The sequence below is a fragment of the Rhinatrema bivittatum genome, chromosome 13, assembly GCF_901001135.1.
Source record: "Rhinatrema bivittatum chromosome 13, aRhiBiv1.1, whole genome shotgun sequence".
NCBI lineage: Eukaryota > Metazoa > Chordata > Amphibia > Gymnophiona > Rhinatrematidae > Rhinatrema > Rhinatrema bivittatum.
In genome coordinates, this window is record NC_042627.1 from 79,375,349 (window position 1) to 79,389,463 (window position 14,115).

The following is a 14,115-nucleotide window of genomic DNA, read 5'->3' on the forward strand; positions in this document are numbered from 1 at the left end:
GGCCTGTACCTGGATAATGTAATATTTAATTGTCTATATTCAGAATACAGACAGCAGGCAGAGTCTACCAGCCCCTTATCCCCTTCAAAATATTGTCAAAGCATGTAAGGGCTAGTGCCTGATTCCCCTCCCTAACCCCCATAGTGGGCCATAGTGACTGACAGCCATCTCTCCTCTCCCTCCTTCTGGAAGTGCTAGAACATTGCTGTACTGGCTGAGAGCAGGGGTTTGTGGAGATCTGGAGGTGGGAAGGGCGGAGAAGACGTTGCGGGTGGCCAGTAGAGGGCTCGGTGCCTTTACTTTAAATATTCCCTGTTTTTTATGGGAGGAATCAGGCACTAGTCCCCTTGGGATTTAAAATATTTTGGGGAGGTGAGGGACTGGGAGATCAGCTCTGCTGTATTCTGAATACAGCCAGATAATGTCAAACTTATCCTTGTAACCATAAGCCATTTATATTTATCTGGGTAGCATTCCCTGGATAAGGTTAGATGAGCCTGTTCAGTGGGAGACTTGACCTGCACATGAGCGGCTAACTTTAGCCACATAACACTAGCCCACTCGCTGCTTTCTGCCTTATGATCCCCCCTGCTGTGAAGCATTTCCTCTTTCAAACAGAATAAAAGAAGTTGCAGGGATAATTTCATTCCTCAACTATAACTAAAAATGAAAGCTCAGCTAGGCAGAGGGAGAATAATGAAACTGATAAATGCCCCTGACTTTCTCTTAGGCACACACGTTTGCATTTTAAAGCATTTACATGTAAATTTTCAAGAAACATTTGTGCTGACGATTTAGCAGATGAAGTCCAAGAGATAATTTTCAAAGCAGAGAGACTTGGCTATTTCCTTGAATTATTTCCGTTGCTTTCGGGGTGGTGGTTTTTATTTCTATTTTTATTCCAGTGGTTTCCAGCAGCATTTTTATGTTACTGATGTTTTAGGATGTTTTTGTTTTATGATTGTGGATGTTATAGTTTTTACTGATGATGTGTACACAAGTCTGTTAAGTGAAATAAATAAATGATGCTCATAAATCTGTTTTGAAAATAAATGGGTGAAATTTATGTGCACGTTTCCCACTTTTTCCTGCATAGTGCTACAAAATTCCCCCTTCACAGAATGCACGACCTCAGAATTTCTAACCCTTAAACAGGCAGATACAGAAAAACACGCGGGAGAGCCAGCGAGCACCCGCTCTCTTGACGCGCGCACAGGCCACTCTTCTGGGCGTGTGATTCAGAAAGCCCAGGTATGTAAATTAGGGCCCGCGGTAAAAGGAGGCACTAGGGACACTAGTGCGTCCCTAGTGCCTCCTTTTTGACATGAGTGGCGGGTGTCAGCAGGTTTGACAGCCGATGCTCAATTTTGCCAGTGTCTGTTCTCAAACCCGCTGACAGCCATGGGTTCGGAAACCGGACACCGGCTAAATTGGTGTCCGTCTTCCAACCCGCAGGCAGATTTTTAATTTTTTTAAATTTTGGGGCCTCCAACTTAATATCGCTGTGATATTAAGTCGGAGGGTGTACAGAAAAGCAGTTTTTAAGGGATAAAAATAGCGCGTCGAAAACGTGGGGTCAAACGCGGGCTAACAGTGCGCTCCACCGGAGCGCACTTTACTGTATCAGCCTGACTGTGATTGCAGAAGTATCCCCAGTTGCTCCAAGGAATCGAGAACCTTGCCTATGTGAGGAGCTTCCCGTTTTCATGGCTCCTCTTCTGAGCCTCTGGACATCGCAGAATCCCATGCACTGTAGTGCGGCACAAACATGTGGCTAGATTTACTGGTCTTTTATAAATAGGTACTTAATTGTGACATTTATAATTATCCTGAAATTTGTTTCCCGCCAGCAGTCCCCTTGGATAACCATATGCTGCTGCAGAACGAGGAGCCTGCAGAAGAGACTAATTTTCTTAATGACATTCCAGCTGACATTAACTCCTCTACTTGGACACATTAACACTGACAGCGGACTTTGAACTGTTTTATCTGGAGATGTGGAGGGGAGGGGGTTACCACCCCCACACTCAGCCAATTTAATCCACACCGTATGATACAGCATCTTTCTTTTTCCTTTGACTGAGTCCTTTCCCACCCAGATGGCTGCTAATTAATCCCTGCAGATAAAATTACTGGTGCTAATGACAATGCTGACCACCAGGACTTAAAGAGTTTACAAGGGTCCTCCTGCTGGACAGCCTGACAGCAAGAGGCAGCTCAATTCCATTGGTGATGAAGGCTCCTCTGTGCGCACAGCTGTTACTGTCTCCTGGGGCATCCATTCTTTCCGTGAATAAATATTTCCCGCTTACTCCTGAGCCCATCTCCTTGGAGCCAGTGGCAGCAGATCTGGGTCACTGGCAGCCTCCTCCTTTCACTCCAGCTGCACTGGGGAAAACGAAACAAGTTCAGAATGGTTCCGAGTTGGTGACTTGGCCTGGCCCGGCAGAAAAGCACCAGAGCCTCCTACCATGACCTCTTGTTCTTGTCTGCACTGAACACCATTTGCTTCTTGTACATTATTTATATCCTACAGGCGTCTGAATATCTCCAGCCTCTCCCCACCTTTGGATAATTCTTATACTGATCCAACAAAAGATAAATCTCAAAACGTCACTGCCAGCAGGTGTTACTGAACGGTAATGGAAGGGGACTGCACGCCAGGTGCTGTGATCACACCTTGTGTAGCATCCACAGCCCCAGGAACTGAGTCTGCAACTGAACCCAGGTCTCCTGCCTGGAAAACTGCTACTGGCTCACAGAAAATGTTTTTACATGGAGGCATCTGGGAAAATGTAATCCCTGAGTCTTGAAATGTCTTTGAACAGAAAATTAAGGAGATTTGGAAAGGAGACCAGAGGTGATCTAAGAATCTACTTTTGCAGCTGGGGTTCTGGGCTCCCTATGGACCTTCTCACTCCCTTCTCTTCCTGTCACTGTCAGCTCTGCTCACCTTGAAGCGGAGAAGCTGTTTTGGGAGGGGGTGGGAGAGGGATCAGCTGGTCAGTATGGGTGGGAGCTGGGTCCGGTGGTCAGATAGAGGCCTGAGGCAGTGCATGTTTGCCTGAGCACAGGCTTCCTCCTTGCACTGTAAGAAAGGCCAGGGTGAGGGGAGGTACAAGAAGAGCAGGGCTAAGAATGGAGCTGCATCCTTACTGTGGCACCTCAGACCCATGTAAAGCCAGGAAGCTCTGACTGCTTCATTTAATTCTTGTCAGTTTGTCTGGGACTCATTCATCTCCACTAAGTAAGCTTATCCCTTCCATTAATGAAGGCGTCTTTCTGCTCTCCTGCCTGTTTCCAATGCAGTGCAATTATGTGCAGTGCAGTCAGGTTGGCAACAATTTCTCTGCTCTCATTCTGTAAACTAAACAGTATCAATGGATGCAGCTGAACAGATGAAACTTATGAAGAGAGTCCGTCTCAGTTCTGTCCTGAACTGCTGCTGTCTGTGCCCTCACTGGGTACCACAGGGGCAGAGCCCAACCTCCGGCCGTTGGCACCTGCAATGTTCTTTTCCCTTTCATCTCCCGTCTTCTCAGACTAACATCCACAAGTAATTCTCTGCTCGGCTTAGATCTTGAACTGGATAAGATGCTATAACAAAAAACCAAAGAAAGCAAGCTAGGGGCCAAGCTGGGGTGTAACGTTCCTCCACCAGTGCTGGAATGAGACGGACAATTCAATCTTTCACCTCCCTGCTGGGATGAACAACAGTAATGTTAGTTATGGTGCCAGCTGTTAGCCGTGTGGTCACCTACATAGCCCATAAGCCACTGAGTGGCCACAGGTAAGGACTTCATAAAATTGTCAGTCCGGAGGAGAAAAGCTGCTTATTCCTAGCTCAATCTGCCAAGTCTCATGGTCTCTCAGTATACTTTTGTTTCTTCAGCTTTATCACACATTAACAGCCTTAATTCTAAAATCAGGAACAATGAGTGATTGTGTGCAACTTTCTCTTTATTCTAGATTTTCCTTTAACAGATCCAAGACTTTGTAAGTTTATTTTTGAAACATGTCAAGAACATGCAATGATAAAAACACAGCAAAAAGCAACCAAACCCCCCATTTGCAAAAGGGAGCAGATCTACTAGTAACTAGTTCAGATAAGATACAACAAAAGCAGCCAAAGGCACAAGCAAGATGCTGTGCCCCACCCATCACATACTGTGCCCTGCCCCGCCCAGATACTGTGCCCTGCCCTGCCCATCACATGCAAGATGCTGCACCCTGCCCCGCCCATCACATACTGTGCCCTGCACTGCCCATCACATGCAAGATGCTGCAGCCTGCCCCGCCCATCACATACTGTGCCCCGCCCTGCCCATCACATGCAAGATGCTGCACCCTGCCCCGCCCATCACATACTGTGCCCTGCACTGCCCATCACATGCAAGATGCTGCACCCTGCCCCACCCATCAGATACTGCGCCCTGCACTGCCCATCACATACAAGATGCTGTGCCCTGCCCGTCAGATGCCGCGCCCTGCCCCGCCCATCACATACAAGATGCTGTGCCCCGCCCATCAGATACTGCACCCTGCACTGCCCATCACATACAAGATGCTGTGCCCCGCCCATCAGATACTGTGCCCTGCCCCGCCCATCACATACAAGATGCTGCACCCTGCCCCACCCATCACATACTGTGCCCCGCCCTGCCCATCACATGCAAGATGCTGCACCCTGCCCCGCCCATCACATACTGTGCCCTGCCCTGCCCATCACATGCAAGATGCTGCACCCTGCCCCGCCCATCACATACTGTGCCCCGCCCTGCCCATCACATGCAAGATGCTGTGCCCCGTTCTGCCCATCACATGCAAGATGCTGCACCCTGCCCCGCCCATCACATACTGTGCCCCGCCCTGCCCATCACATGCAAGATGCTGCACCCTGCCCCGCCCATCACATACTGTGCCCCGCCCTGCCCATCACATGCAAGATGCTGCACCCTGCCCCGCCCATCACATACTGTGCCCCACTCTGCCCATCACATGCAAGATGCTGCACCCTGCCCCGCCCATCACATACTGTGCCCTGCACTGCCCATCACATGCAAGATGCTGTGCCCCGTTCTGCCCATCACATACTGTGCCCTGCACTGCCCATCACATACAAGATGCTGTGCCCCGTTCTGCCTATCACATACTGTGCCCTGCACTGCCCATCACATGCAAGATGCTGTGCCCCGTTCTGCCCATCATATCTGCCTTCTGTGCTCTGGCAGGCCTTACTTGATTTGTGATCTTCTGCTTCCCTTTGTGTCTGTCTCACGCATGTGGGGAGGGGGGGGGGGAGTGTAAGGGATAACTCCTGTCCCCACTAAACCAGCAGGATTTCAAGAAAGCTTTGAGGGGACCAAGAGAGTGCTTTTGGAAAGGGGTAAGGCTTCATATCTGGGGATGGAGTCCTAACAGATTTTTATCCCCATGTTTTTTATTACCAGAGAGAAATTCCACTGGACCCCCCTTCAGGGATTTTTTTATACAGGGATGGAGGTTCTGGGCCATTCCGACCCCAGGGGCATCAGAACGTGCATTAGCATAGCAATGCTCCTGGGGCAAAAACATGGCTTGCAAACGTTACTGCAATCTGCATTGTAATGAGCTGCTTTGTATGCAGATACAAGTGATGCAACTCATTACCATACCCGTCTTGTGCTGGATTTCTCATCCAGGACATAACATGCATTATTTCTGCGTTAACATGTTTTAATGCTCGGTAAGTGCTGTTTACCGCGTGCTAGTGGAGCCGTGTCAGCCTTACATCTGAGCTCAACCCTGAGCAAAGAAAGACCTTCATCACAGCAGAAGCCCACACGCCTTTCCCCCTCAGTGATTACAGAATGACCTTGTAGGAGTTGTGCCAGTCAAAAAGAAGAAAACTGTAGAAATGAGGGGTTTTTTTTTCCAATTTAGTGAAAAGTACAGCGTTTGCCCTGCAAGTAATTGCACTACAAACAGCTAATCCCTACCAAGTAATCCAAGCTCTGTCACCTGCTCATGAAATATAGACCTAAGGCTTGCTGAGGGGCCAGCTGGCCAGCGTCCCACTGATGGGTGCTGCAGTTGTGTTAAAAATACTTCCTTAATTTGTCACTGAGGTGCCACCTGCCAAGGGAGAAAGAAACTGGACATTCAAAATGAGTATTGCAAATCCATTCATAAACCTCTGTGACAAGAAAGCAAACATAGCCAGACGGCAGGAGAATTGCAAGATCTCCTGACTGCAGATGTCTCTCTTCCTCTTAGTAAGTAGGTATGCAACAGGATTCATAGGGATCTGACGCTCCTTGTGACCTTGGGCAAGCCACTTTACCCTCCGTTGCCTCAGTGAGACCCCTGGGACAGGGAAATACCCACAGTACTGAATGTAATCCACTTTGAAGAGCCAAAAAGCAGAATAAAAACCAAATAAATAAATATAGGGACTTCAGCTGTGGCCCCTGGAACTGGACTGGGACCACCAACTCATTTCACGTGGGCCATTGGCCGGGGCTGGATCTGAGCGATGGGTTCTGTAACATTGTGGCGATTCCCTGGAGCCAGACACCTGATCCCCCTTCTTCTCTGCTGGCTGGCGGAGACCTCGAGCTTCTGCTCAGGACCTGAACATTTTCCCATTAACCCTGCTGACAGGGTTTACATTGCCCTATTACTCCTACCTCCCTCACACACTTCCCCTCCCCATTACTCCTATCTCCCTCACACATTTTCCCCTTCCCATTACTCCTAGCCCTCTCACACATTTTCCCCTTCCCATTACTCCTAGCCCCCTCACACATTTTCCCCTCCCCATTACTCCTAGCCCCCTCACACACTTCCCCTCCCCATTACTCCTACCTCCCTCACACACTTTCCCCTCCCCATTACTCCTACCCCCCTCACACACTTTCCCTTCCCCATTACTCCTAGCTCCCTCACACACTTTCCCCGGCATTCCCTTCTTTATTTGTGGACATGAGTGCAATGACTCCTGGAGAAAAACTGATACTTCACGCATATCCAGCATAGCTCCCTGCTTCAACGGCAGGGGAGAAGAAAAACTGATACTTCACACATATCCAGCATAGCTCTCTGCTTCAACGGCAGGGGAGAAGAAAAACTGATACTTCACGCATATCCAGCATAGCTCCCTGCTTCAACGGCAGGGGAGAAGAAAAACTGATACTTCACGCATATCCAGCATAGCTCTCTGCTTCAACAGCAGGGGAGAAGAAAAAAGGATTCGCACTCACAAAGCGGGGAGTAGCTGGCTTGTTACGGCGGTTACTACCTCAAACCAAATAAGCCTGATACATCACGCATTTCCAGCATAGCTCCCTGCTTCAATGGCAGGGGAGAAGAAAAACAACCAATAAGGGCTGAATAACATAGTCTGGGTACAACAAATAATCATGGGTGTAGCTTGCTTATTGCGGCGGTTACTTCCCCTACTACCCCTAACTAATCAAGCTTGATATTTCACTTGGATGCAGCTCCATCACTGCTCTCTACATTAATGGTGGGGGTGGAAGGGAAATAGAACCAAGAGCTAAGAGAAACAGATAAGTATGAGAAAAAAAATGTGTGAAGCTTGCTGGGTAGACTGGATGGGCTGTTTGGTCTTCTTCTGCCGTCATTTCTATGTTTCTATGTTTCTATGAGACTGAGCGTAACTTACATTAACAAATCCAGCATGGATGTCATTATTTATGTACTGGTCCTGGCCTGGCTCAAGCTGCTTAGAAAGGGTTTAGCACTGCTTTACATGCATTTATTCTACTTAGCATTCTTTATGCACATTTGACAATATTGTAAAAATTATTTTAGACTAGCATACTTATTTTGATGAGCACTTAATATGTATTCATTAATGTATATTTATTATACATCTTTTAATGTTGATAAAGCATACATAATATGAGAAAGACAATAAAATATATGCAGAAATGACACACGGTGGGTGGCACCTTTTAAACTAATCGATTTGAGGCATGAGCTTTCAAGGACAGAGTCCACTTTGTCAGATGCATCTGAAGAATTGTACATAAATCCGTTTTTAGTTTTTTCTTGAATTCTTTCCAGTTATTTATGAATCTAAGTGTAGTCGGGATTGAGTTCCAGAGCAGGGGACCCGCCACTGAGAAAGCGCATCTCCTGGTAATTTCTAGTCTGGCAGTTTTGATCGTTGGGACCTCAAGGAGATTTTTATTAATTGATCTTAAATGACGTCGGTGCTGATAGAGGCTTAGAGAAGTATATAACCAGTTGGAGGATGGATTATGGATTAAGTTGAAGATTATTAAAATAATTTTGTATTGAATGTGTTGTTTAATTGGTAACCAATGGAGATCTAGAAGGATGGGGGAGATATGTTCTTTGATTTTGGTGACTGTAAGGAGGCGAGCTGCAGAAGTTTGTATGAGTTGCAATGGGCGGATTGTTGATTCTGGGAGACCAATATATAGAGAGTTACAGTAACCTAGACCAGATAAAACGAGGGCCTGAAGCTCAATTCTAAAATCTACTGGAGAGAGAAAAGTTTCAGTCTTTTTAGAAGATTCAGTTTATAGAATGAGGTTTTTACAAATTTGGATATGTTTTCTGTCATGGATAGTTTGGAGTCAACAAGAATGCCTAAATTTCGAGCTTGAGTTACTATTGGAAGTGTGATTATCAAATGTAAGATGCGAATGAGGGCTGCATGAACAGCTGGGAATTGTTGATGGATTAATTCCGTTTTCACAGGTTTAGTTTCAATTATTGTGGGACAGCCAGGTTTTTATAGTATCTAAATAGATTGTAATTAGAGTGTAATTTTATAATGATTTATACAATGTTACTACAACATGGCCTATTAGGAAATTGAATGATGTCACCAGAAAATATAAAAATCATTGACAGAACGTTTTTTTCTAAGAAAAGGGTGCTTAGTGGGTGATCTTTGGGATTTTAACATTTTAACAGATCCCAGTATGGGCACTCAGCTGGAATATATGTCAGTGTCAGTCGAAGGAGCGCAGTAGATGGCAAAACAATACACAGTTGGTTATTTCTTATTATGACAATGCAGCATATTAAATACATCAAGAACTGCAACATAATAATGCACCAAGTCCTTGAGCTCTCCAGTCCTACACATGGCAGGTTTGATATCCCTGCATCCATTCCCTGAGCCCTACGGTCCTAGAAGTGACAGGCTCTGTATCCCTGCCCCCATCCCGAGCCCTACAGTCCTAAAGGTGACAGGCTCTGTATCCCTGCTCCCATCCCCTGATCCCTCCAGTCCTAGAGGTGACAGGCTCTGTATCCCTGCTCCCATCCCCTGATCCCTCCAGTCCTAGAGGTGACAGGCTCTGTATCCCAGCTCCCATCCCGAGCCCTACTGTCCTAAAGGTGACAGGCTCTGTATCCCTGCTCCCATCCCCTGATCCCTCCAGTCCTAGAGGTGACAGGCTCTGTATCCCAGCTCCCATCCCCTGATCCCTCCAGTCCTAGAGATGACAGGCTCTGTATCCCTGCCCCCATCCCCTGATCCCTCCAGTCCTAGAGGTGACAGGCTCTGTATCCCTGCTCCCATCCCCAGATCCCTCCAGTCCTAGAGGTGACAGACTCTGTATCCCTGCTCCCATCCCCTGATCCCTCCAGTCCTAGAGGTGACAGGCTCTGTATCCCTGCACTCATCCCCTGATCCCTCCAGTCCTAGAGGTGACAGGCTCTGTATCCCTGCTCCCATCCCCTGATCCCTCCAGTCCTAGAGGTGACAGGCTCTGTATCCCTGCTCCCATCCCCTGAGGTGAAAGGTTATGGATGCCTGTGCCAGTCCCTCTCTGCAATGAGAGGAATGTCAAATTCCTAAGTAAATAAGCTGCTATGTCAGGCTCTGCCACACTCAATGCCATGCAGTGTTTGCTCTCACCGTAAATCCTGGGGCACAGAAGCACGTTCCAGTGATGCTATCACAGTCTGCACCATTCTGGCAGGAGCAGAGCTGCTGGCAGTCTTTTCCATAATATCCTGGCGTGCAGGTCTCATCACAGTAAGGTCCAGCCCAGCCTGCCTTACAGGTGCACTCCCCCGAGAGAGGATGACAGCTAAGCAAAAGAAAACAGAGAGCAGTATGAGATGTTTATCGGACCTGGGATCTCACTGGGCCAGAAAACACAAACCGTGATATATACCTGAAGTCTATGGGATATCATTATGTGCCGAAGAAACATGCAACCTTTCTGCTTCACCACAAGTGCATTACAGGGGGACTCAGCCTGCTGTTTTACTACAAATATCTTACAGTTAGGGAAGTCTCAGCCTGCTACTTAATGGCAGGCATATTACCAGTCACCTCAGCCATGATGATAACCACTTTGAGACCCATCCAGTCCGTCTATTGCCTTTATTTCCTGCAATGTCACAGACTCCTTGCTTCCCACTGCTAAGGATCATCTGTGCTTCTCCAAAATTTCCTGAATTCCATTACTATATTTGTCCCCACAACTTCCACTGGGAGGCTGATCCATGCATCCACCACCTTCTCTGTGAAGATAGATGTCCTTGTATAAAAATGTCAGTTACCCTCCTTTTTCCTCTTTGTAACATACGGCCAGCCGGGAAGGCTGCAGAGATGTCTCCTCCATGACTTATCCTGACTTCAGTGTCATTCATTTAGCTGGCAGGAGTATGCCATAGCATCGATGGCTATCTTCACTCCCACCCCAGGATGTATCATATCTCTATGGTCTCCTGACCCCTAAGAAATGCTTCTGTATGTTATTTCTAAATCTAACCCTTCCAACTTCATACCATGACCCTTCTGAATGAAGGGTGTAATAATAGATAAACTGGCTATGAAAAAACATATCAAACTGGTGGTCGAATCCGGCTACAATAAACCTGACTTACTGAAACAATTAAAGCCATTACTGAACCTAGGTGATTTTCCCACAGTGCTACGGACCAGGATATTTCCCAGTTTTGACTATTGTAACACTGTTGGGATTACCAGCGTCAACCTTGAGACCTGCACAGAATGCTGACCAGGGGCAGAAATATGAACATATTACCCTGGTCTCGATATCGTTACATTGGCTGCCAATAAAATATCAAATTCAATGTAAGATTCTAAGCACCATTCACACAATTATAATAAACAATAAGGATGCAGATTGGCTGGGAGCAGCACTGCGTTTCCCTACTCCCCAGCTCAGCTAACAAACGCCTGCTGTGCGCTCCATCTATCAGAAGTACGAGACAGAGCACTCGCAATTGCTGGGCCAAGACAGTGGAACTCGCTACCCGAAGAGTTAAGAATCCAAAAGCATAAAACGTTTTTTAGGAAAGGATTAAAAATGTGGCTATTTAAAACAGCTTTCGATATTGATCAGACAAGATGAGAACAGCTTGATATACAGTACAGTATGAGCAAAGGCTGAATTGTAATAACTGTCTCTAATCTTATGTCTGTAGTGGGTTTTCTTTTTATTTTAATTTATGAATGTGAACTCTGTGATTATCTAATAGAACGATGGTATAGAAATAAATAAATAAAATGGCCTCTTGTGCATTATTTATCTATAGAAACAAGATGGCAGACAAAGACCGTACAGTTTATCTATTCTGCCCATCCACACCAACTACTCAGCTCTACTATCCCTGCCACTCCCTTCTGAGATCCTCAGTACTTCTCCCAATTTTAGTTAAATTCAGATGTTGTCCTTGTTTGCGCCTCCTCCCTGGGAGACTTCCCATGCATCCACCACACTCTGTAAAGAAATATTTCCTTAGATTACTTCTGAATCTGCCCTCTTTCACCCTCATCCCATGACCCAGAGCCTCCTTTCCATTGAATAAAGGGTCACCTCCTATGCATGGAAACATTTGAGGCATTTAAATGTCTCTATCATATCTCCCCTTTCCTCTAGGGTGTCCAATTTAGCATCTTTAAGTCTCTCCCTTCAAAGTATTTGAATGTCTGTCTAATTGGTCCCTCAGGGGAGCTGTCCTGATAAGTTTTAGTTTTCTTTACTCCGGTGTCTATCACACACGGGCTGATTCAGTAAAGTCTGCGGGAGAGCGGGCGAACGCCCGCTCTCCCGGTGTGCACACAGGCCACTCTCCTGTGCACGTGATTCAGTATGCAAATTAGGCCCGGCGGCAAAAACAGGTAAAAGGAGGCGCTAGGGACACTAGCGCGTCCCTAGCGCCTCTTTTTGGACCGGAGCGGCGGCTGTCAGCGGGTTTGACAGCTGACACTCAATTTTGCCGGTGTCTGTTCTCAAGCCCTCTGACAGCCACAGGTTTGGAAACCGGACGCCAGCAAAATTGAGCGTCCGGTTTTCGACCCGCGAGTCGACTTCAATTTTTTATTTATTTATTTACTTTTGGTAACTTTTGGGACCTCCGACTTCATATCGCCACGTTTTCGGCCCCTTACTGAATAAGGGGTAACGCTAGCATGTCGCACCAGTTATATTGTTATACCAGTTGTTACTCTTCTTGTAATACGTTGTTTTACCTGTAAACCGGAGTGAAGGCATCTAGCTAAACTTCGGTATATAAAAACACACAAATAAATACATAAAAATAAATAAAACTGGGAGATATGCAAGTTATGTCCGCCCAGTGCATGCCGAGCATATTTTAAAAGTCGCCCATGAACGCGCATATCTCCCGGTACACGCACAAGTGAGAAAGTCCAACAAAAGGGGTGGGCGGAGCATGGGCGGAGCATGGGCGTTCTGGGATTTTAACATGAAATATTTAGGCACATAAGTGCATGCCAGCGTGCACTGCTGCATAACTTTATTACTGCTATGGATAGCGGGTAAGTAATAACACAAAACCAGGCTAGTCAGCAGGGTTGTAAAGGTTGGGACTAACAGGAGGAAAGGGAGGCTAATACCTAACCTAAGGGGTTTGGAAGTTCTATCCCTTAACTTGATGAACTGGGAATGAACTGGGAAAACTGGTAATGGCGTCGGAGCATGTCCCTTATAAAATCCCCCCACTTAGCGGTAGGGGTGACATTTGTGCACACATGCATGTGTCCATATACAATTGTGCACATGCTATTAAAATGCTGTGTCCTTAGGTGCGAGCTGGCATAGACCTGTACATGTGCACTGCTCTCTAAGTTACCGTCTAGGCAGGTCTCTGGGTCCACATTTTCCAGTTAGCACATTTTTTTTAAACTCCTGATACACTAGCATGCCATTAGCTTATTACATTGGGAGTCACTCGTTTTTTAGCACAATGACGTTTAGCACCCAATTTTTACTCAGGCCCTATTACATCCAACTCTCAATGCAGTAAAACTCCATGCATTATTCCACAATATGGGCAGAATTTAGGACGCCCCAAGAAAAGTCATTCCAGGGACGAGTTTAGGTCAGGGGAGGAAAGTTGCATGTGTAGACGGCATTTTCAAATTTTCACCTGTGCTTTTCCTGCAAAAGAGCAGATGTAAGTGACCACGTGAACCTGTATTTGCAGCAAATTTCAAACCAAAACTTTCACATGCTTTTATGCTGTCTCTGTCTTACTGAGGACAGTTTGAAAATTGCTCCCTAATTATTTTTATAGTGGGATTTTCTGGTTTAGGTGCAATTGTAAGATTTATGTTTTTCTGCACAAGTCCCATGTGTTACTAAATTGTTCAGAAGTAATGCAGGATGATGAGAGGTCAAACTCATTCTCTGATAATTTGATGTCTCTGGCACCCAGGTTGCTTTCTTGCATTAGATGTAGATCTCTTTGCAATGTGAATGAAGTCAGTGTTAGGGCATGTTCTGCTTGCTGTATGAGGACGTCCGTCTCGCCCTGTTTTGTCCCTTGGTCACACATAGATCGGGTTAAGTGACCCATAAGACTAGGTTTCTGTAAGTGGCTTTGAAAACATTCTTTGGATGGATCTATGGGCTTCCTGTGGCAATTTATGAGTAGATTCTGACACAAGGGTTAGACAATTCTGTGGCAAACCTGCATATGCGAAAAAAGGCTCATCTTTATTGAAATCTATGCTTGTAAAATGTTTCTTTACAATAAAACTTTGCTTTAGGCAGGGGTGTCTGATTTTTTTCCTTTTTCAATTTAGTTTCTCAATATTTCTCTTTTTTAAAATTATTTATTAATTTG

At 46.1% G+C, this 14,115-nt stretch overlaps 1 protein-coding gene across 6 annotated transcripts in view; it reads right to left on the bottom strand.

Annotated features, from left to right (window-relative positions):
* MEGF11 (multiple EGF like domains 11) overlaps nt 1-14,115 on the bottom strand; it is a 410,516-nt gene that overhangs the window by 107,880 nt on the left and 288,521 nt on the right. For all 6 annotated transcript variants that reach the window (XM_029575259.1, XM_029575262.1, XM_029575263.1 and 3 more), the window contains one exon: nt 9,905-10,079. In XM_029575259.1, the coding sequence (XP_029431119.1) occupies nt 9,905-10,079 (175 nt within the window). The remainder of the gene's footprint in view (nt 1-9,904; nt 10,080-14,115) is intronic.